Genomic DNA, 25,229 nt, shown 5'->3' on the forward strand with positions numbered 1-25,229 from the left:
CCAAACCATTAAGAACTCAAATACCCCTGAAATTGGGACATACCCCCTAACCTGGGGGATACAAGTGTTTCATAGATGTGTATAGAATAACTTTTAAATCCGCATCACAAAAAAATGAGGTAGAAGGGAATGGTGTATCTAGTGTTCATCATTCACAGTATCTGATGCAGCATGCTTATCGCCTATTTTAGCTAAAGTATCATAAAAGTGCTGGCTCTGATGGAAGGAGCTGCAAAGATAATGGGCTTTTTCTTTTTAAAAGCACTGGTGGTAATGTTGCTTAACACAAATAAACTGCTAATGATGAGATCATATTTCCCGAACCACACACATACGCAGATTGAAACATTTACCATGTCGTAGGAGGCAGCGTTGATGTAACAGATGTGACATTTTTAATAGGGCTGGAACCCTCTTACCCCCCCCCCCCCCGAAAACTGAAAAGAGCAAAGGAAGTGCATGCAAAGAGTCGGGAAAACTTGGGGACCCAAGCTCCAGTTCCACCAGGCCCCCTTAACATCCTTTGGGATTGTAAACTCTTTATGCCAGGCACCTTGCAAAATGATTTATCTTGTTTAGCACTGCGTCCAACATTGTGTCTGTCTAATTCAACTACTTTTGGGGGAATATTCTGAAGGATCTACATTCGGGAGTTAGGAGACTAGTCCCAACATTTGGAAAATTTTGTCCCACTGAGCCGCTGATAGTGTAGCCTTTTTTCACTGGTGCATGCATTGTGTTTAGCTGCACAAAATGTAGATATTCCAGGGATGGGGAAGGGGAGAGGGGTAATGTGTGTGGCTTGGTCAGGGATTTGGGGGGAGATAAAAATTAGCTAGCTATATCCATGCATGGCTATAGTAGACTTAAGTCTAGCCAGCAATTTTATAGTCAGCTAAATTTAGGTCACATTGGAACCGCAACCAGCTAGCTACATTGTTTATTTAAATTAGGGCCCACGCTAATAAGGAGGTGCTAGGGTCTTCACATACGGCTTCACATACGGGTCTTCTAAACTATTTGTATATAAGTTGTAATCCCCCAGTTCTTTGTTAACTTTCTCCAAGTTCATCCCCCCTGTTCTATGTAAGACATTATAAGCTATGTGTTATATTGTCATTGTAATTGTTGAAATGTGAACCGAAGTGATTAGTAACATTGTTACTTGAACTGCGGTATATAAAACTGTTAAATAAAATAAATAAAATAAATTGTGGTTGCAAGGTTGTCTAAATCTATCTAGCTGTCTTGTTATTGAGCAGTGTTCTGAAAACTGAACTCTTAAGTCACTTTATGTTTCTTTGTTGGTGTTAGTGCTTGATGTGTTTGCTGGTTGTTAGAGTCTGGAAAACAGACAATAAGGAATTTTAATTTTGAACAGAGACATTTTGTTTTGGACCTACGGATGGGAACGTAAGCTAACTAAACCTTGTAAAAAATGTACCGTTAGTCCTATAAAAAAGGAGCACTTTATTTATTTAAAATGTTTATAGTCTGCTTATAATAATAAAATCATGCTAAGTGGATTACTTTATATTATTTTTAGCTTGTTAACCTTTATTTCTGTGTATTCTGGTGGAGGAGCATGGCAGCCACCCTATTTTATGTTAATAGTACTCTGGGGCAGGGGTGGGTGTGTAGGTGTGGGGGAGTAACAAGCTGGTTAAGATTCATTCCCAATGTACAGTAGAAAGAGGTTTCTCTAAGTCACAGCTGACCTGTCTCAATAGAACTCAGTTCCAGTCATAAGCTAGAAAAAGATCCCAACCCACCCCATGAGTTGGTTCACCAAGGTCCCAGGCCACCACTGACTTGGGTCAAATGCTCATTTCTGATCTGACTTATCAAACCAGGACATGGACAATTTGATATTAGTGCATTTGATGGTTTCCTGACATCCAATTGTTTTTCGATTGCTGTTTATTCCTGTGATTCCTGCAGCGATTAGGGCAACGATTCCGCTGGTGAATAATCTGAAAATGTGTGCATATCGCAGAAAATATGTGCAGGTACTCACAAACTAAAATTTTAAAATTTCTTACATCCTTAGACTGAACTGACTCCACAGACACATGTCAGATGTAATGCATATATAACATCCTGAAAACACTGAAAATGTACTAATTTCAGACGGCATAATTTTACCACCTTACAGAAACCCGTAACACTTTTGAACAATATTGTGGAGTGACCTATTGAAATACAAGATATAAAAACTGTTGAGAAAACAAATTCTGGCACTCCTATGCTCTCTGTGGAAACATTGCACTTCTTTCATTTTTCTTAGGCAGGGAAGGTTTCTTGCAGAATAGGAAAAGATCTATTTCTCCTTCTTTTCTTTTCTCTTTGTGCTAGCAAGTGATGCATTTGAACATTAGTGTTAATTAGACCAATGGAGTTGTTGTCTAACAGGCTTATGGATCTCACTAGTTGCCCAGTTTAATAAATAAAAGTTACATTGCCTTTAAGTCCATTGTGCTAGATTGGCTGCTATTCCCTCCTTCACCCAGGAAGGAAGAGCTCACCTTCCTTTCTCCCTTGGGGGGGCAGGAGGTCTATGACACAAAGCAGATGACTAAATTCTTTCACCGTAGCCAGGAGGGGTAGGTAGGGAAGATAAGACAGAGGGGCGAGCTGACTATCGGTGCATTCCTCCAGACTCTTGCATGTCTATACTAGTAGCATAAATAGCACCAGGTAGGCTTGATTACATGCCTGAGAGGAGGTGGCTCGTGGTTTTTTTTTTTTTTTGTTTTGTTTAATTTTTCCCACTGAGAAGGTAACGCTTAGAAGGCACAAACCTACTGACTGCTCATATAGCAGTGAAGAGTTAGAGAAGCAGGGGGAGGGGACAGTGGGAAGGAGGAGGAGCAGACGTGCGCTTTCTTGAAGCCTGACTGCTGCTGACAGCCCGGAGTGAGAGAGGGCAGAGAAGTACCAGGTGCACTTTTCTGAATGCCTGGCCCGGAGCTCAGCTCTTTCATGATGACCGGTAAGCGGATTCTCTGCAAGGCTGCCTCTCAGCCTGGCTTGTCTAGTGTCTCTCCCCTTACCTTCCAAGTGACCCTTATTCAATGCATTTCAGGGGCATCTTCCTCTCTTCTGGTGCTGCTGCTGCTGAACACGTTACTCCTAGCGGAAAGTTCTGCTGCAGGTAAACTTATTTTATTCCAGCTCGCTTGTCTGCATTTCCAGTACAGGTTGGTTGCATCCTGCGCGAAGGTATGCTCTGCATTCAGTTTCATCAGGAAGTCTCTGCACTATTGCCCCAGTTTATTCTGTCCTTTGGGCTTCGATGGCAGGTGATCCTTTTTGGAGATGGGTCCCTTTTCAGATCATGAGGAGCACGGTCTGGGTATTTCTGGATGTAGTCCAATTGTTGCTGTTGCTTTTTTTTTTTTTTTTTAAAGCGATTCATTTAGGAAAATAAGTTCCAATGGAACTGAGGCTTGCGTTATTGTTATTAACTTTATTAAATACAGAGTAAAATTAAAAAGAAAAGAAATTGAGGCGGGATGGCAAACCAAAAGCTTGCCTGAAAAGTCCCAGAATCGCACCCTGTCCTCGGGGCTGCTTTACTTGCAAACCATCTCCGCTTCTCTCACTTGGCATCCGTTTCGTTTTAACAGCATTGCATTCTTGAGTAAGCTCCAGCGGTGTGTGAATCTGTATTCCTACAGAGGTTTGCATTTATAGTTTCCTCCCATCTAGAAATCACCTCTCTTTATTTCTAATGGAAGGAAACTGTAAATGGAAAGGTTCCATAAAACCCGATCTAGAGGCATTTCCTAAGCCTTGCGTAACTTCTGTTTTTTTTTTTTTTTTGCCTGCAACTAAGCTCTGGCTGTACAACAGTAGCTTGCTTAGTGGATTGCTTGGTAAAAGATTAGAATATAACTTTAATGTGGACTTCCATCTTCTGGTGCAGAATGGGATACTGTATCTCACTGGTGTGGTAAAGTACAGAGAAAGTCCTAAGAGCTGCGTTTTCTCACCAGCAGCTCACTTTATCTAGACCAATCAAATAAAAGATCCGTTGCCTTTAGCTCATCTACAGACCGATGCAATACCCGGTGCTCAGACTAGTGCACAGGTTAACCACGGTTGGATGCGCGTTTTGGACACGCGTCCATAACCCCTGGTACAATAAGGGGTTCAGTGCATCCAAAATGCGTGTCCAAACCAGGGCATAGCTAATAGGGCTCATCACATGTAAATGCCATGTTAATGAGGCTATTAGCTAGTACCCCCAATGTAAAAAATAACTGTGCGCCCGACGCTCACATTTTCATCTTCAAAAATTAACACCAGCCCCGGAGCTGGCGTTAAATTTTGAGGAGCCCCAAAAGTTGAACAGAAAAACAGAAAACAGCTTTTCTGTGGTTCCTCAGAGGAACCACAGAATGTAGCAACGTGAAAGCAGCAAAAAAAAAAAAAAAGTCTTGATGGGGACCAGGTTTTGAGCATCCGTTTTCCTAATCCGTAGCTGTGCACGGTTTTCTAATCCCATGCACAGCCACTTCTCCTGGGTGCCTGATGCTGAGGAGATGCTAGGGATGCACAATTTCCCCTAGCACCTCCTTTTTAACGCAGCGGCTCCTTATCCTACTGCATTGCGTACCTGGGAGAGGTGGATGGGTGAGCATTAGGAAAGCGGACGTTCAATCATGAGCGCTTGTTTTTTCTTGTGCGGATATTGCATTGGCCTGCTAGTTACCAGTTGGCATAGTGGGAATGAAAGGAGGTGTGTCTGTCAAATAAAACCACCCCTGCAGTACCTGAGGATACAGAGCGTCTCTCTCTCTCTCTCCTGAGCAGTGATTCTTGGTTTAGCCTTTGGGATCACCCTGTCTCTCTGCTCTAGTTTTCAGAATATGCATGAAATATATTTATGCATGTCAGTCTTCGCAAATATTGATTCATATGCATATTCATTACAGATGGCCTAAAAACCTGACGGGTTAGGGTGTTCTGGAGGACTGGGTTGAGAAGTTCTACTCCAAAGCACTGTCCTTCATGTGCGGATAACTGCATACAATCCTGTATTCTCAATGCATGCGATAGATCAAATCTATCACGCGCATATTAATTGTGGATATCCTGAAAACCTGACTGGTCCTGAGGACTGGGTTGAAAAGCATTGGTCTAGAGCCATCCAGCTAGAGAGAGGACGCATCCAAATCCTGGGCTCTGTGCTGGGCTTCCATGGTGCCGTATCTACGGGTGTAATAAGAATTATGAGTAATGCAGTGAGCAGATGTGAAATGAAGTTACAGAGCTGCCAAACACATGGGCAATGCCAAGGTCTTGTTTTTATATGATGCCTTTTGTCCCCTCGAGAGGCCTTCCATTTTTTATTGCACATCGTGTATGGCTTTGGGCAAGTTCAGTATTTGCATTTCTCATTTTATGATGTTTCCCATCTATTGCACACGTTTTCTACCTGATAAAGCAGAATTTATCAGATCATGGTATGACAGTGTCACCTGTAAGGCTCAATGTGTTTATGACCCAAACAGCAGTGGCAAGATTGCATCAGGCATCCAAGCAGGCCTTGGGGTAACCTGCACAGAGCAGCGGTTACGACCCTAATGGCAGCGTTCATAGTTAAAACCAAAACTGCAATGTGCATGGGGAGGCTGGACAGATTGGACAATGGTTTCATTTGTCTTGGTAGCTGTGTGAATTATTAGAAAACTTAGTAATAAGATACAGAAAGGGACTGCAACTTTGGTCTTCAGGTAGGTGACAAGGCCTGAAATGGTAGAGGCTAATTCTGCACATGCTTGGGACTGATATGGAAAGGAATTAAAAGTTCAGGTAAAAGATATGGTTGGCGGAGAGGGGAGGGCTGGGGGGAGGAGGTAGAGAGCTTCTGTTGAGTTGAGTATTGGAATTTATTTGCATATCGACTCAAAGTGGAAGAATCTAGGCAGACTGGATTGGCCACATTGGAATTTTTCTGCCGTTTTTTTACTATGTTATGTTATATAATGAAATATGGGGCTCTTCATAGGCCTTGTCCATTCTAACAATCTACTGTCATTATACTAGCTTAGGAACTGGGACCATGAATGACCACAGCGGATGTTTCATGGGCCTCAGTGTCAAACTATCATATTTGGCAATGGCTTGTGAAGCCCCCATCCTGTTCTGGTTCTGGGCACAAGGGGAGGACCACAGATCATACAAGGCCACATGACCATCTCAGGATTCTTGCACAGGGTGAAAAACCCCCACAGTTTCAAGGCCCTTAGGGGTTTGTCTCTCAGGGGCTCTTCTGCACACCAGTCAGTCACACCAAATATTACTTTTCACTCACAGCTTTTTGTTCAAGATTAAGTCTTTACTCAAACTGGTGGCAAAACACAAGTAAAAAAATCAGCACACACAGGATAGTGCGCCAGTACTGTAACGAAATTCCACAGCACAAAAGTCACTCTCTTTCCACCTCTCCTTCAAACAGGTCAGCTCTTTTGGGAAGTTACCCTCCTCCACCCTGGGCCCTCCCAGTACCTGTTTGGTAGACATAACCTGTTTCCCTGTTATCCTTTTCTCTTCCTTTCACTCTCCTGTGACTCTTGGGCTGATTTTTAGCAGAATAAAGTGTTGACTCTGGTGAACTTTCCCAGGCAGGTTACCCTTTCTCCTGGCACCTCTGGTCCACCAGATTCTGCTAGAACTTCTTCTCTTTCTCTCTCCTCTGAACTCCTGGGAGCTTCCAGCATGCACCTCTTTCCCTCCACACCACTTCTCTGGGACCTCTCTGGGGAGACAGGTCCTATGGAGACCCTCAATGGAAAAGGGCTTCTAGACACCATTAAGGACTCCAAATCCTCCAATCAGCTTCAAAACTCTCCTCCTACTCACATGTGAGCAGTGGTCTTTATACCACTCCTTTACTCTTCCTAATGTGGAGTGGTCCTCCACAACACAAAACCCTCCTCTATATTTACAGAACTGACACCGACAAAGCCAAGCATGAATTCTATGGAAGAAAAATTCACCAGCACCAGCACAACCCCAGAGCACTATTTGAATTCGTCGCCAAACTGACACAACCCAGCCACCTCACCCCTTCTTCAGACAACAATGCAAAGAGCTGCGATGAACTCGCCCGTTTCTTCTCTGAGAAAATCACCAATCTCATTTCTCCCATCCCTCACACAAAAGAAAAATCAACATCTCCATCCTGCGAAGCATCAACTACCTGGACCAACTTTGAGCCCATTGCCTCAACCGAAGTAAATAAGTTCATCCAGAAAATCAATCCAGCCTCACACCCCATCGACACAATCCCAGTCAAGACTCTCAAACTCATCCCCGACACCATCGCCAAACCCATCGCAGACATAATCAATACTTCGCTTGAACAAGGCATCTTCCCAGAAGCACTGAAATGCGCCATAATTAAACCCATCCTCAAAAAGCCACATCTCAACCCATCTGACCCCTCCAACTACAGACCAATCTCCAATCTCTCCTTCATATCCAAGATCATCGAGAAACATGTGAACCTCCAACTATCCGTATACCTAGAAAATCAAAACATCCTGTACCACAACCAACACGAATTCAGAAAATCCCTAAGCACCGAGACCCTCCTCCTATCGCTCACAGACACAGCACTAAGAGGAATCGATGCCGGTGACTCTTATCTCCTCATCCTCCTGGACATCTCTGCCGCCTTTGACACTGTAAACCATGACTTACTCATAAAGCGACTGGTGGAGATCGGCCTAAGAGAAAACACCCTCAACTGGTTTCAATCATACCTATCCAACCAATCCTACAAAGTCCACCTCAACAACTCCGAATCAGACCAATACCCACTCCCCCACGGAGTTCCACAAGGATCGTTCCTTTCATCAACCCTGTTTAATATATACATGCTCCCACTCTGTAAGCTCCTCTCCAGCCTGAACCTCACCTTCTACATCTACGCAGATGATGTCCAGATTCTCCTCCCCATCAAAGAAAGTTTAACCAACACCATCACTCTCTGGCACACACTCGCCACCCAAATAAAGACTCTCCTCTCGCAGATATCTCTCACCCTCAACGACAAAAAAACTGAAATACTATACTTATCAAACAAATCCTCCACCAAAACCAACAAAGACCTCTCCTCTCCCCTACTAAACACCTCCATCGCCAATGAGGTCAGAGATCTCGGCATCACCCTCGACTCAGACCTCAATATGAAAAGACACATCAGCATGACAATCAAAGAGGGCTTCTACAAGCTACAAGTCCTCAAAAAGCTCAAACCACTTCTTTTCCACTATGATTACCGCTCCGTGCTACAATCCCTCATACTATAGAAGTTGGACTATTGTAACTCCCTCCTCCTTGGACTTCCTGCCTCCACCTTAAAACCACTCCAGCTGCTTCAGAACGCAGCAGCCAGATCTCTCACAAACAGCAACCGTTCCTCACACATCACCCCCATACTAAAAGAACTCCACTGGCTCCCCATATCACACCGATCACAATACAAAATCCTCACCATACTTCACAAAACCATCAACAACCTTAAAATCAAATGGTCCAACAACCCTCCCCAACCACACCACAGCCAGAAAAACCTACGATCTCAGAACACAGGCCTACTTATCATTCCCCACATAAAACTAGCACACCTCACCTCTACCAGATAACGCACCTTCTCTGTAGCTGCTCTCACCCTCTGGAACAAGCTCCCTTCTCAACTCAGACTAGAACCCTCCATTCACACATTTAAAAAGAAATTGAAAACATGGCTATTCTTCAATGCCTACCATGACACAACCTAACCCTCCCCCTCCTCCTTCTCTCCTCCCTGCAACCCTATCTCAGCCTCACAGACCCGCCATTTCATTCATTTTACCTCCGGCATCCAATATCCCTTTCAAATGCTTCTCGCCCCACATGTACTCCCCACAACGCCTACACCACCCTTTTTAAAACTCGCTATCTAAACTTACATTACTTAATATGTATTAGTACCAGTCAAAGTTATTGTTAAACAATTTTCTTAAATGACCTTTGTTTATGTTTCTCAATCTCAGTTAATGTTAAAATGTAAAATAGTATGATACCCGTCATACTGTTCCAGTTGTTGTAAAGTGAACCGATGTGATGCACTCCAATGAATGTCGGTATATAAAAGCAAATAAATAAATAAATAAATAAATAAACACGCTGAAACTAATCTGTCATCACCAACAGGCAGAGTCTGGTGAGACGTCTGAGGGCACTCAGACCAACTGAAGCCACATTCTACATGCTTGTAAAGGGCAGGGACACTTCCCTCAAGCTAAAAGGGCTGCCCCTTTACACTTGATTTTGGGATCATATCTATAGGGAGAGATCTGATGTAGAGAGGCAGCAGGATCTGGCACACCCAACCCAACGCCCTCTTCCTGCTACAGTCCCATGCAATAGGGCTATTTTTAGGCCTATTCAGTATGACTGCTGCATGAGCAATAGTCAATGGGTAAAGCACGCTACCCGCCAATTTTAATGCCTTTTAGCACATCAACCCCTTAGAGAGGGACAGAAGGTGATATCTTAATTGCTTATTGGAGGCTAGGAGCTTCTATGAGGGAGACCTTAGAAAAATTGTTACATTTATGGCACAAAAATTAAGATGCCCCCCCCTTGAAGAGGGACAGTTAATGCTATATGCAGAAGCTGTACCTTGATCAAGATCAAAGTACCTGACAAAAATACAAAGCTCCCTTAAGTCTGAGAAGATGATGTATGGATACCATGAGATGTTACAGAACTATTCACATCATAGACATTGAGCACATTGGTTACCATGGGCAACCAGCTGAAAGTGGACCTCTGCGGTCATGAGACTTGCATATAGTCAGTGGGATGCTGGCACAGGACTATTTCCTGCACCTACAGAAAGATCTGCCAGTGGTAAATGATTAGTTCCACATCTAAGTTAAAAAAAAAGTCTGGGATAATTTGTTATATGGTGATTTATTTGCCCATTAAAATAATTTTCTCATGTGTATCAAAGTATATCATTGTCCTTATAGCTACCCAGCCATGACACATGCACCATAATACAGAGCCTCGTGTGCTGGCAACCATTCCTTCCCCGCATCCTTTAAAGTATCCCAGCTTACTAAAAGCTAATTTTTCTCAAAGTCAAAACATATGGTCCTTACTAAACCTGTCTGTGCTATATAGCAAATCCTTCAATGGGATTTCTTCGGTCTATTTTGCAGAGCTGTGGTATTAACTACATCACTGTAAGAAAGCCTTTACTGCTATTTCCTTTCCTGCAAGGAAACAAAGACTGAGATTAAAAATCATTGTCATCAAGAACATGCTGTAAGAATTTTACTGAACGTTCTCTGTGGGTTATGATTTATTTATTTATTTATTTAAAACCTTTTCTATACCATCGTCAAGATAAGTACCATCTCAATGGTTTACAGTAAGGCACATAAATTATTGTTGATAAATGTATGGAATCGTGTGGTCTAAACCAGGTGCCATAAAGGTTCGGTTACATAAAATTACAATAAATTCTATTTGGTGAATGTGATAAATCTTGTCCTTTTATACCTGTAACATTTTTATATACAAGTATAGTTTTATAACTGTATCTATCCATTAGTGGTGAGATAAAATAAAAAAATACGCACAAATGGGTTAAGTGCTGTGTGTGGCTGTTCTACTGTCCGCACCCTACGCCTTTTCTATTCTCCATTCTTTTTGTGATAAGCTTGTTTAAAGAGCCAGGTTTTTAAACTTTTAAAAAAGGTTTTGATGTCTCTTTGTAGTCTGATCTCTAGAGGCATGGTGTTCCATAGTATTGGACCTGCTAATGATAGTGCCCTTTCTCTCACTTGGGTTAGTCTAGCTGTTTTGACGGAAGGGATAGTTAGGAGTGCTTTGTTGGCTGATCTCAGGTTTCTATGAGGGTCATGTACACGTAGTGCTGTGTTCAGCCATTCTGCTTTTTCGTTGTGTATTAATTTGTGTATAGTGCATAGTGTTTTGTACTGTATTCTGTGCTCAATGGGTAACCAGTGTAATTCAGCTAGGGTTTCGGTAAGAGCATAAGACTTGCCATACTGGGTCAGACCAAATGTCCATCAAGCCCAGTATCCTGTTTACAACAGTGACCAATCCAGGTCACAGGTACCTGGCAGGATCCCAAGGGGTAGATAGATTCCAAGCTTCTTATCTCAGGGATAAGCAGTGGATTTCTGCAACTCTACCTTAATACTGGTTAATGGATTTTTTCTCCAGGACCTTGTCCAAACCTTTATTAAATGCTGTTACACTAATAGCTTTCACCACATCCTCTGGCAATGAATTCCAGAGCTTAATGATGCGTTGAGTAAAAAACTAATTTTTTATTAGTTTTAAATGTATTACCTAATAACTTCTTTGTGTGTTCCCTGGGTTTGTACTTTTTGAAAGAGTAAACAACTGATTAAGGTTTACTCGTTCCATTCCACTCATCTTTTTATAGACCTCTATCATATCTCCCCTCAGCTGTCTCTTCTCTAAGCTGAAGATTCCTAACTTCTTTAGCTTTTCTTCATAGGAGAATTATTCCATCCCCTTTATCATTTCGTCGCTGTTCTCTATACCTTCTGCTATTGGACAAAAATAATTATTCAAAGATAATGATTTACATACGCGTAGATTTTCAGGGGTTTAAGCGCGAGGCTGGGCCTTGCGTGCGCCGGGCAAATTTTCAAAGAGGCCCAGCCACGCGCATAAACCCTGGTACATGCACAAATGCTGGGCCTCATCAAAGGGCCGGGCTGGGTCAGCCCCATGATCGCTGTCCGAAAGACTCTCACGCCAGCAGCCGGCCGGCACACGCAACTTACTTCAGGTCCCCAGGCTGAAGTAAGTTATAAAACAAACAACAAAAAAAAAAAGATAGGTAGGGTTGACGGGGTGGGGAGGAGAGGGGAAGAGGGAGGGAGTTTAGGTAGGGGGGGTAGGAAAGTTCCCTGGGGAAGGCCCGAATGCATCGCTGCGCGGAGTTTGCATTAATTTTCCCCCTTGTGTGCGCCGCCCGCACATATGCGTGCGGATTATAAAATCCGGCGCATCCATATGTGTGCACTGGGAAGCATGCAGACATGGATGTTCTTGAGCACATTATAAAATCTACCCCATAATTCTTGTGCAAGCTTTATGTTAATCAAGTAAAAGTATCACAAACTGTTTCCTCCAGGTGTAAAAGAGTGTCAAGAATTCTGCACTTTGAAAGTTCACTCAGAGAGGGTAAATGGCAGGGACAAATCCAGCTTTTTCTGCACCCATAGGCAGATATACAGAATTACACCCCCACCCCCCTCCCCTTTCACTTACCAGTATCTATGACACAGCAAAGGCACAGCTGACCTTACAGCAAAGCACTCCTCTCCTTTCCTACCCAGTATCCCTCTCATTCTCTTCCCTCACCCCATGCCCAGCAATCCTTCCTTTTCTCTTTCCCTCCCTTCCTTCTCCTCTTCCCCCTTTCACTCTGTGCCCTGAATCCTCCTATTTCTCCCCCCACTCCTTGCCCTGCATCCTCCTGACCAATTGTCCTAGGTCTTCCTCTTTCTCCCTCCCTTCATCTTGCATCCCTCCTTTCACGCTCACCCATCTCCTGCTGAGAAACAGGAGTCCCCTCTCCCTCTCCCACCCCTGCCCAGCAGCAGGGAATCCCCTCTCTTCCGCCACTCTGCTCAGCCCCCTCTCTCTTTTTGCATCCCCTCAATATACTGCATAGCAGCAGTCTCTTATCTGGCTCCCCTCTTTACTACAGCAAAGGCAGCCCCCTCCCCGCTCCCTCTTACTGCCTTTCCTCCCTCCTATACTCCTCGGGCTGCAATGCTGTACAATACATCATTTTTCAGTGTCAGCAGCAATAGTTGAAGAAACACAGGGCCAGTCAGGCAATCCCCACCTTTCTCCTGCACAAGATTATTCATTATAGTGTCCTGAAAGCGTGAGTGGCTGGGGGTCCCCCAGAACAGATTTGGGAACCTCTTCCCTAAGTCCTTCAGCCTTGCACACACCGGTAGCCCCTGTCACATGGAAGGGGATAAAGGCCACCGGCGCCATTTTAGTTAGTGGCAGCTGATGGCCAGGGAGCAGCAGATCGCTCCCGTGCCCTCACCACTGGACCACCAGGGGTTTTCATGAGTCTTGGGGGGAGGGGGTCAGGAGGATGGAGGGGTTATTTTATTTAAATGTGGAGGGGTGCAGGTGATGGGGGAGCGGCGGCATGTGGTCCCCACCCCTGGAGGTAGAAGTTGGGGGGGGGGGGGGTGGCGCAAGGCAGAAGGTGCCTAGGGTGCCTAATCCCCTTGCACCTGCCCTGTCTCCCTGGCATGCATTAGATGTGTGGTGGGATGGGACACTAATGCAGGTCCCGAGGCTCCCACCAAACATTAACATGGCAGGGAAATGAGAAAAAAACATGGCCTAAAAGGGAGGTTGAGCTGGCGTCATTACTGACCCCTTTTTCAACCTGAGGCTGCTGGTTGACTTGGCCCCGACTTCCTGAAATGAAAAATAAAGTTGACAGTAAGCATGTGGCAGCAGCATCGCCCCCCCCCCCCCCCCCCCCCCCATCCTTGATAGTCATAGCCCCTCTCCCTAGACCTCCTGATAGCCAAGATTAACATGGATGGGCTGTAGGCTCGTTTTCGGGAGCTTTTTTCCCCCATTAATTTCGATGCATGGATTGCTCGATTTGCTTAATTTGTGAGAAAAAATGAATCAAGCAATAAAAAAAAAAAGAAAAGAAAAGAAAAAAATCAAAAACAGGGGCTCCCACCCACCTAGAAAAATGCAAGAGCCAGGATCCCCCCGGGCCCTCACTTACCCAATCCAGAGAAGATCTGCTGGTGAGGCCCAGGCTGATGCCTTGGCCGAACCCAGGCCCTATGCTGGGACCTGGCCTGGAGGCCGTGTCTCGATGATGGGGCCTTGGACTATGCTGGAGCCCAGGTCTGATACCATGACCCGACCTGGAGGACAAGTCCTAATGCCTGGGCCTTGGCCAGATGCCGCAACCCAGCCTAGAAGGCGGGTCCCAACGCTGGGGCCTTGGCCTAGGCTGGAACACAGACCTAAGCCTGATGCCGCGACCCGGCCTGAAGATTGGGTTCCAGTGCTGGGGCCTTGGTCTAATGCCATGCAATTGCCATACATAAAATGACTCCGTCCAGTGGGGTGAATGTGCCAGATTTAATGAACTTCAGCACAACCCCAGCAGACAGCAATAGAGGGGAGTTGAGCGAGGCATGGGCCTGACCCGAGGCAGGGGCCTAGGCATCAGGATCTGGCCTCTGGCCGGGTTGCAGCATCAGACCTGGGTCCGAGCTGGGTTGCAGCATTGGGCCTAGGTCTGGGCTGAGGCCCCGGCATCAGGACCAGGCCTCCGAGCTGACTCACGGTCTCAGGCTAGGCTTAGGCCCCAGTATTGAGACCCGACCTGTGGGCTGGGTTATGGCATCAGGCCTGCGTCCATGCTGAGGCTCCAGTATTGGGATCTGACCTCCAGGTTGGGTCGCTTCATCAGGCCTGGATCTGGGCTGCAGCCTAGGGCAAGGCCCAGGCACAAGGACCTGCCCTCCATGCCGGGTTGCAACATGAGACCTGGCACTGGGCTCTGGCCTAGGCCCAGACTTTGGGACCCAAGACCCAGCCTTGCCATTGGATCAGGTAAGAGACTTTGGCATCATGCTTGGGCCTAGGCCGTAGCCCCTACTTGGAGCATTGGCCCTAAGATGAGGCTCCAGCTTCGGGCCTAGGCCAAGGTTCCAGTGTCTTGCTAGGGTGTAGGCTACAGCCCCTACTTTGGACCTTGGTCTATGTTTTAGGTGAGGCCCCAGCTTTGGGCCTAGACTTATGCCCGATGCATTAATTTCAAACAAATGCAACGAATAAGGTTCGTTTCATTCGGGAGGCTCCCGATTCATTTTAGGGCCCCCGAATGAAATGAATTGCCCTTATTCATCATGTTTTCAAATTAATTTGAAACAAATGCACACCCCTAGTATAGAGGACGAGACACAACCAGATGGACATTCCCATTTCTAAGCTAAGTCTCTTGCCCAGAGAACAGCAGGGAAACTGTGGTTATTTTCTTGAGAATTTGGGGAATATGTTTAGGAAGTTGCAGGTTGTTAGACTTTGAATCAATGTATTAGAAACCACTGCAGAATGCTAGCTTTTATATAGCACAACTCCTGACAAAGCTAGAAAGTGAGAGCTCTAAAAGCAAAAGAGATAACATAAGGAGAGGATTGTTTGCGCTACTTTAAGTTTAAAGTTATTGGCTAGAACATAGTTTGGGAGAGATAAGCTCAATATTAGGAGGCAGCCGGAAGGCTGAGCAATATACACCCAGACATATTAGGCTGAAGCTACTTTAAGTGGTGCTGGGATAGTTTCCATGTGTGGTAATTGGTGCATTTGTTGTTAGAAACCCTTAATGTTTGGAATTCTGAAATCATAAGAACATAAGAACATGCCATACTGGGTCAGATCAAGGGTCCATCAAGCCCAGCATCCTATTTCCAACAGTGGCCAATCCAGGCCATAAGAACCTGGCAAGTACCCCAAAACTAAGTCTATTCCATGTTACCGTTTCTAGTAATAGCAGTGGCTATTTTCTAAGTCAACTTAATTAATAGCAGGTAATGGACTTCTCCTCCAAGAACCTATCCAATCCTTTTATAAACACAGCTATACTAACTGCACTAACCACATCCTCTGGCAACAAATTCCAGAGTTTAATTGTGTGTTGAGTGAAAAAGAACTTTTTCCGATTAGTTTTAAATGTGCCACATTCTAACTTCATGGAGTATCCCCTAGTCTTTCTATTATCCGAAAGAGTAAATAACTGATTCACATTTACCCATTCTAGACCTCTCATGATTTTAAACACCTCTATCATATCCCCCCTTAGCCGTCTCTTCTCCAAGCTGAAAAGTCCTAATTTCTTTAGTCTTTCTTCATAGGGGAGCTGTTCCATTCCCCTTATCATTTTGGTCACCCTTCTCTGTACCTTCTCCATCGCAATTATATCTTTTTTGAGATGCAGCGACCAGAATTATACACAGTATTAAAGGTGCGGTCTCACCATGGAGCGATACAGAGGCATTATGACATTTTCCGTTTTATTCACCATTCCCGTTCTAATAATTCCCAACATTCTGTTTGCTTTTTTGACTGCCGCAGCACACTGAACCGTCGATTTCAATGTGTTATCCACTATGACGCCTAGATCTCTTTCTTGGGTAGTAGCACCTAATATGGAACCTAACGTTGTGTAACTATAGCATGGGTTATTTTTCCCTATATGCATCACCTTGCACTTATCCACATTAAATTTCATCTGCCATTTTGATGCCCAATTTTCCAGTCTCACAAGGTCTTCCTGCAATTTATCACAATCTGCTTGTGATTTAACTACTCTGAAGAATTTTGTATCATCTGTAAATTTGATTATCTCACTCATCGTATTTCTTTCCAGATCATTTATAAATATATTGAAAAGTAAGAGTCCCAATACAGATCCCTGAGGCAGTCCACTGCCCACTCACTTCCACTGAGAAAATTGTCCATTTAATCCTACTCTCTGTTTCCTGTCTTTTAGGCAGTTTGTAATCCACGAAAGGACATCGCCACCTATCCCATGACTTTTTACTTTTCCTAGAAGCCTCTCATGAGGAACTTTGTCAAACGCCTTCTGAAAATCCAAGTACACTACATCTACCGGTTCACCTTTATCTACATGTTTATTAACTCCTTCAAAAAAGTGAAGCAGATTTGTGAGGCAAGACTTGCCTTGGGTAAAGCCATGCTGACTTTGTTCCATTAAACCATGTCTTTCTATATGTTCTGTGATTTTGATGTTTAGAACACTTTCCACTATTTTTCCTGGCACTGAAGTCAGGCTAACTGGTCTGTAGTTTCCCGGATCGCCCCTGGAGCCATTTTTAAATATTGGGGTTACATTAGCTATCCTCCAGTCTTCAGGTACAATGGATGATTTAATGATAGGTTACAAATTTTTACTAATAGGTCTGAAATTTCATTTTTGAGTTCCTTCAGAACTCTGGGGTGTATACCATCCGGTCCAGGTGATTTACTACTGTTCAGTTTGTCAATCAGGTCTATCACATCTTCTAGGTTCACCGTGATTTGATTCAGTCCATCTGAATCATTACCCATGAAAACCTTCTCCAGTACGGGTACCTTCCCAACATCCTCTTCAGTAAACACAGAAGCAAAGAAATCATTTAATCTTTCCGCGATGGCCTTATCTTCTCTAAGTGCCCCTTTAACCCCTCGATCATCTAACAGTCCAACTGACTCCCTCACAGGCTTTCTCCTTTGGATATATTGAAAAAAGGTTTTACTGTGAGTTTTTGCCTCTACGGCCAACTTCTTTTCAAATTCTCTCTTAGCCTGTCTTATCAATGTCTTACATTTAACTTGCCAACGCTTATGCTTTATCCTATTTTCTTCTGTTGGATCCTTCTTCCAATTTTTGAAGATCTTTTGGCTAAAATAGCTTCTTTCACTTCCCCTTTTAACCATATAGTGAAAGGTTAGTACTTTGGAACTATGCTTGATCAGTTCTGTCCTTAAATGCTTTTGGGGAAAGTTTTGGTGTTTAGAAAAAAACCTAACATTTAAGTTTGAAATATTCCCAGTCATTAATTGTTGGTAACTTGTGCTGCAAGCTGTAAGGGTTACTCTAGCCATGAAAAGGATTCCATGCCAGGATTACTTGGAAACTCTGGCATGGAATCCTTTTCATCTATGTATACCAGCCCAGGATTAGTAAGACTAGGAGTTGTATTTTTCTCCTTATGTGTGAAACTGGTTGGAAACTCAGAGGCTGAACTGTATTAAGCCTTGCTAAATACCTGTTTCAAACTGTTACTGCTTTGGTGGGATGTTAGCTGTTAATGAATAAAAAGAATTTAGGGAATTGAATTGTGGCTTGTTTTAGAGTCACTATCAAAGAGTGGAACGTGCAAGGGTTTTGGGGAAACAGATGCAGAACATCACAAGAGTTGCCACAAAGAGATGGGAGTCCAGTGCCAGATTTTTGTTTTGAGTTAAAAGGGGGAGGGGAGATCCCCATATGGTTGTCAAAGACCATGAGCAGAAACTATTAGAATTCACTCTTTTGCATAGAGCCTTGCTTACTGATTGAGATTGGTGGGGCTAAACTCATGCCACTAAGGCAGGGCTTCCCAAAACTGTCATGGGGACCCCACAGCCAGTCGAGTTTTTCAGGATATCCACAATGAATATGCATGAGATACATTTGCATACCTTGGAGATTCAGTATATGCAAATTTATCTCATGCATATTCATTGTGGGTATCCTGAAAACCCGACTGGCTGTGGGGTCCCCAGGTCAGGTTTGGGAAACCCTGCACTAAGGATTACCCACTTGCTAGGGATAAGACCCATTTTCCTTACTGTGAGAGGTTTTAAAGCTTATGAGCAGTGAAGCTTCTGGCAATAGAAAATCAACTGATGTACAGAGAACACTCCACCACCTTAAAGTCCTAAAGACCCATATCTTGAAACTGCTCACTCTAACTGTAGAAATCTGCCCCACAGAAACCCTGAGACTGTGTCCAATGTCACACTACTCTGAGCTGTTCCACTGCTCCCTTACAGCAGAACATCCCTTCTACGCAGAGAGAAAGGCAGTGTGCTGTAATGAGGCTGCTGTCATGTGTGCAGGTCTGGAAAACAGGACACATTTGGAATGTTTTTTCCTTTTTTTTCACTGATGGTCAGAATGGAAAAATTGGAAATTTTAGAAGAATTTAGAAATTTTGCATCACAGTTCTTGACTCTTGGTCTCATTCTTTATCAGACACTATTTTTTGTTTGCACTACCACAGAGGGAAGGGGGGCAAAAGAAACTCTATTGGCTATCTGTCATTTTATTTCATAAGAACATAAGAACATGCCATACTGGGTCAGACCAAGGGTCCATCAAGCCCAGCATCCTGTTTCCAACAGTGGCCAATCCAGGCTATAAGTATCTGGCAAGTACCCAAAAACTAAGTCTATCCCATGCTACTGATGCTATAGCAGAGACTATTTTCTAAGTCAACTTGATTAATAGCAGGTAATGGACTTCTCCAAGAATTTATCTAAACCTTTTTTAAACCCAGCTACACTAACTGCACTAACCATATCCCCTGGCAACAAATTCCAGAGTTTAATTGTGCGTTGAGTGAAAAAGAACTTTCTCCGATTAGTTTTAAATGCGCTACATGCTAACCTTCCCTGATGTTTGTACTAGTGTGACTTTCTGTGACCTTAAGCATTTTTACAAGGAAAATGCTGGTAGGGGGATTGCATTGGAAGCAACTGAAATGCATTAGCCACCAGACACTGGAGACTCTTGGTATGCCTCTTCCCTGATCCATGACTATTTTCTCTTCTATCATACAGCTGTAAGCATCTAATAACCCTGTACCACAGTGCAGTGATAGGGGAGTTAGAAATAAATTCTTAAAATAAATAGATAAAAAACAAGCTGTTCCATTTCATGTAATTTGAAAACAATAGGAAAGAAATTCAAACAAAATTTCATTTTAATGTCCTTAGCATTTCATTTTATAAGAGAGGAGACAGGCTCAGGCTGCTGATGGAGTCCAAGTAAGAAAAATATTTACTTTAGTTTAAATGTAAAAATCCAAGCCAGTATTGTGAAAATCAGAAACAGCATAAAAAATGTAAGAGTAAAAAAAACCAAAACAAACAAGTTTCCTTGTCTATTTTGTTCCTCTTGTTCTTCTTCCTTCTGCACCACCATCCATTCTTACCAATCCCTCCCCTTGAAGGAGCATCCAATGGGCAAAAATATAGAAAAACCTCCAAGATCAACATAGTTCTCAAGAGCCAAACAAACGTCAGATCTCAACCAAACCCAGCAAACCCTCCTGGAATGGTCAAAAATCCCAATCTTCTCTTCGCCCTTACTTTTAGCTTGGGCAGAAGATCAATGACCTAGCCCTTCTGAATAGCGGGGGGATGTCTTTCCTTCCAGAATGTTAAAAAAAAATCCAGCAAAATTCTGCAGTAAAATCCTTTTCTCTTCCTTCTGATCAGAAATCTTCAGGGTTGGGGCTATGACCATCAGTAAAACTCCTACTCCTTCCTACAACTCCTCTCCACTACTCACGCACACTGAGCATGCTCCAGAGGTATAAATATGCCCCAGAAGCCTCCCAAAAAAAGGTGGAGCCAAAGCTAGGGAAGGATTTCAAAAAGACCAAAACTACTCCCACTGCCCATAATGGAAATTTGGGGGACATCTTTAGTGAGAGTCAAGGCCGGGTCACATTTATAAAGTACGTGTTTATGCTGTTCCGAAAATACATGAATGTGTCCTTGGACTCACCAGTTGCCAATACCTCCTTCAGCTCACCCAGTCCTTCTTTAGTTCACCGAGACCCTCTAGCACTTCACTCTGAACCTCCATGAGCCCTTTCAGACTGCCCTTCCAGAAACATCAGACAAAAGACCAGTCTCATTGCAATTCTTCACAGAAAGGTTGATGATGTATGGAATGCCCTTCTGGAAGAGGTGATGGTGATGGAATTCAAAAGGACATGGGATAAACACAGATTATCCCTAGTGGTTAAAGGTTAGAAGCTCCAGGTGTAACATTTCTTCATGGGGTAATCTGCATTGAGCGGCAGTTATTACCCTAAACTGGAGGTTCCCAAACCTATTCTGGAGGATCTCAACTAGGGATGTGAATCGTTTTAGGACGATTAAAATTATCGTCCGATAATTTTAATATCGTCTTAAACCGTTATGGAACACAATACAATACAGATTCTAACGATTTATCGTTATAAATCGTTAGAATCGTGAGCCGGCACACTAAAACCCCCTAAAACCCACCCCCGACCCTTTAAATTAAATCCCCCACCCTCCCGAACCCCCCCCAAATAACTTAAATAACCTGCGGGTCCAGCGGCGGTCCGGAACGGCAGCGGTCCGGAACGGGCTCCTGCTCCTGCATCTTGTCGTCTTCGGCCGGCGCCATTTTCCAAAATGGCGCCGAAAAATGGCGGCGGCCATAGACGAAAAAGATTGGACGGCAGGAGGTCCTTCCGGACCCCCGCTGGACTTTTGGCAAGTCTCGTGGGGGTCAGGAGGCCCCCCACAAGCTGGCCAAAAGTTCCTGGAGGTCCAGTGGGGGTCAGGGAGCGATTTCCCGCCGCGAATCGTTTTCGTACGGAAAATGGCGCCGGCAGGAGATCGACTGCAGGAGGTCGTTCAGCGAGGGTTCCGGCGCCTCGCTGAACGACCTCCTGCAGTCGATCTCCTGCCGGCGCCATTTTCCGTACGAAAACGATTCGCGGCGGGAAATCGCTCCCTGACCCCCGCTGGACCTCCAGGAACTTTTGGCCAGCTTGTGGGGGGCCTCCTGACCCTCACGAGACTTGCCAAAAGTCCAGCGGGGGTCCGGAAGGACCTCCTGCCGTCCAATCTTTTTCGTCTATGGCCGCCGCCATTTTTCGGCGCCATTTTGGAAAATGGCGCCGGCCGAAGACGACAAGATGCAGGAGCAGGAGCCCGTTCCGGACCGCTGCCGTTCTGGACCGCCGCTGGACCCGCAGGTTATTTAAGTTATTTGGGGGGGGGTTCGGGAGGGTGGGGGATTTAATTTAAAGGGTCGGGGGTGGGTTTTAGGGGGTTTTAATGTGCCGGTTTTTCGATTTTTCGATTTTTCGATTTTTTAACGATTTTTCACGATTTTTCACGATATTTTACCCCCCCAAACGGCAACAATACGATTCCCTCCCCCTCCCAGCCGAAATCGATCGTTAAGACGATCGAGGACACGATTCACATCCCTAATCTCAACCAGTCAGGTTTCATGATATCCACAGTGAATATGCATGAGATAAAATTTGCATGTATATCATGCAAATAGCATGAAAACCTGACTGACTGGGAGGTCCTCCAGGACAGTTTTGGGAACCAGTGCCCTAAATAATTTGCTGGGCAGATTGAATGGATCATTTGGGTCTTTTTCTGCCATCATTTACTAAGTAACTATGAAAATTCACTCAGAGAAAGGAAGTGCTCATTAAGGGGTAGATTTTAAAAGGAGCACGCACGTGTTCATGTGTGAACGGTTCCCAGCGTGCACACAAGGATGCGCCGATTTTATAAAATTCATGTGCCAGCGCACATGTTATAAAATCCATTGGCCATGTGCACATGTGCGCTGGATTTTAAAATTTGCACGTGCATGTGTGAGCGGCGCATGCAGAGGGGGTGAATTTTAGTAAATTACACACGGCGACGCAGTTCTTTCCCCGTCCGTTCCAATTAACGAGATCCAATTAAGAAGCAGACTGGGAGGGAACTTCCCTACCCCCCTGCCTAACCTTCCTTCCCTTCCCCCTCTTCACCCCGACCCCCTAACCCCTACCTAGCTACCCAAAATTTTTTTTATTTTTCTACTTACTGCTCCTCCCAAGCAGAAGTAGTTTCCGTGCGCCGGCCAGCTAATGGCTGCTGTCCCGGCTGGCCTCCATCCCGCCCCACCCAGACCCTGCCCCTGGCCCGTCCTTTTTCGTGGTCTGGCACTTGTGTGCATATCAGGACTTATGCGCATGGTCGTGCCCTTGTGAAAATGTGCGCAGCGCCTACAGAGCCTGGCCCAGCGCGTAAGTCCCAATTTTTACGTGTGCGGCCCTTTGAAAATTCACCCTTAACTGTAATAGAAAAACAAATTTTAATTGAAATGACTGAAAAAAGAGAAAATGAAACAAAATATTTTTTATCTGCGCCTCCCTTTATCAAGCAGCAGAACATAAAGCCCACTTTTGTCATCCCCTTGCTTTTCACCTTCTCAGCTTTGCCCAACTAGAATCTAAACACCCACAGGCACATTAGGTGGGAGAGGCCAACATTCACCTCATACTGACTGGTCACAGGTCATTTTCCTTCTGCAACTGCTTGCAGGGTTATTCGGATCCACTGGATGGACCTGAACCCTATTCTTCATAAAACCTGTTCAGGGTCTTTACCCTATCAATACAATTTTTCCATGTGACTTCATTTTACTGCATCCTGGAACACAGCTGCCATGCCAGTAATAAAAGGCTAGCGAGCAAGTCACTGGTGAATTTATTTTTTAGGATATTCTAATATCACCCATAATTTGTTTGCTTATCTTTAGTTCTCTGTATCATGGGAGCAATTTTCAAAGCCATTTACATTGTAAATAATGTAGAAGCTAGACCACTTACTGGTAGGATATTGCTCCTTTTCCAAGTTAATTTTTGATGTTTTTTCCTTTTGCGCAGGTGAACATAGAAGTTCCCATACTTGCAGACTTTGCATCTAGGCAGGAAGTTTGAAAATTTCCCCCTTAAGCCCAGAGCTCTAGTCCTGGAGGAAACTGATTCTTTCGGTGAATGCGATACCTTTCAATAGATCAACAAAAGAATAATCCCAAGATTTTGAACAACATGAGCTTTTAAGACCACATAGGCCCCTTCTTCTGATGTACTATTATTTGAACTAGTTCAGTGATGACATTACATTGAAACATGTAAGGATGTGCATTCGTTTTGAAACCACATGAAAAGCGCAACAAAGCAGGCAGTTAATTCATGTAATGAACACCCCCCCCCAAATAATGCCAATAAAATTCATATTTGTTTTCTTTTTCATTTTAGTTTGTGCTAGCATGAAAAATGAAATGAATTAAATGAAAAATAAAACAAAAAACAAACAAATAAAATCCTATAAGGGACCCCCCCACCAAGATGAAACAGGAAAAAAAGCAGCATGTGCCCCTCTACTAACATAGTAATACAGTACATAATGACAGATAAAAACCAATTGGCCTGTCCAGTTGTTCTGGTTTTCCCTGCTAAGGATGTATCCCAGCTGCCAACTGTAGAACTTGCAGGATATCATAGGATATCACTGCTTATTAAAGTCTGTGTTTCCTGACTTTCCATCCCAGGTAGATGAGCATAGAAGTTCCAATATGTAATCCAATGCTTAGACACCTCATATTTTGCCAATATCAGGGGATACACGTGATACTAGCAAGTTATTACATGATCTCAACTGTATCCATTAAGGAGGCAATTTTTAAATTCTCCTTTATTGTTTTCAGTCCTGGGCTTGAAGCACATTTTGAAAGGGAAACTCCCTGCAGACTTTCCCTTTGAAAATGTGAGACCAGCTAGTACCACAGGTAATTCAGTACCCATGGATTCTCTATCTGCATGAAATCCTCACTTATCTGCCAGTTCTGCCCTTGCTCCAGTCCCTTTGCTGCCTGGGTAAATATACCCATGCTGAGAAAGAGCAGGGGTACTTTTACCTGCAGAGGTGATAGTCCTTGTCCAGGGGCCTATGGACTATGGCTCTCTCCAGAGCATTCTGACAGGCCATTGCAATAAGACACATGCAAAAAACAGGCACTCATATTGAGTGCCGGTTTTCCTAATGTGCACGCATCTACATCCCCTGGGGCAGATTTTCAAAGGGGTATGCACGTACCCCCCGAAAACCTGCCCCAAGCTCCCCCTGTGCGCGCCGAGCCTATGTTGAATAGGCTCAATGGGCTGGCCCCAACCAACTTGATGGTGTTTTTACAAGAAAAGATGAAGGGGATCTCTGCTTACCTCCAAAATAATGTTGCTTTATAAGTCCCATGCCTCTTCCCATTTTTTGCACAATTGTCTATGTACAAAAAAACCACACATTCCTATATTACCCTTAAGGATGCTAGCTGGCTCCTGTCCTAGCTTCCTTCCATAAGCTGAATGGGGCTGTCCTGCTGTTTTTAGGGGGAAGCAGAACTAGAAGATCATAGATGCCATGTGATACAGCCAGGTCAACCTATTGGGGGAATAATGGAGCCGGCATTCACTTTGCTGAAAATGATTTTCAAAGGAACAGCTGAGGATTGTGCAACAGACAAACTTGCAGGCCACAGACCCTTCAAGACCAAAATTTTAAAAGTCATTTTTGTAAGAAACCCTTTCTGGATGAGGAAAGGAATACTTTAATGAGGCTATGCTGGAATGAGTAATCACTTTGCCCACTTGTAAGCTACCTTGTATACTGGTGGGGATGAATAAAGGTAAACTATAGTAATAGAGCTATTAATAATTTGTTTAATGATGTATGTTCTAAGATGGAATAATGTCTCTGATTAGGCA

At 44.1% G+C, this 25,229-nt stretch overlaps 1 protein-coding gene across 1 annotated transcript in view; it reads left to right on the forward strand.

Annotated features, from left to right (window-relative positions):
• Positions 1–2,860: 2,860 nt before the first annotated feature.
• The window catches only part of PTGS1 (prostaglandin-endoperoxide synthase 1), a 184,789-nt gene continuing 162,420 nt past the window's right edge, over positions 2,861–25,229 (forward strand). Inside the window, exons 1-2 of the mRNA XM_029613756.1 lie at positions 2,861–2,992; positions 3,086–3,154. Coding sequence (XP_029469616.1) covers positions 2,956–2,992; positions 3,086–3,154 — 106 coding nt within the window. The 5' untranslated portion in view covers positions 2,861–2,955. The remainder of the gene's footprint in view (positions 2,993–3,085; positions 3,155–25,229) is intronic.

The sequence above is a fragment of the Rhinatrema bivittatum genome, chromosome 8 (assembly GCF_901001135.1).
Source record: "Rhinatrema bivittatum chromosome 8, aRhiBiv1.1, whole genome shotgun sequence".
In the NCBI taxonomy this organism is placed as follows: domain Eukaryota; kingdom Metazoa; phylum Chordata; class Amphibia; order Gymnophiona; family Rhinatrematidae; genus Rhinatrema; species Rhinatrema bivittatum.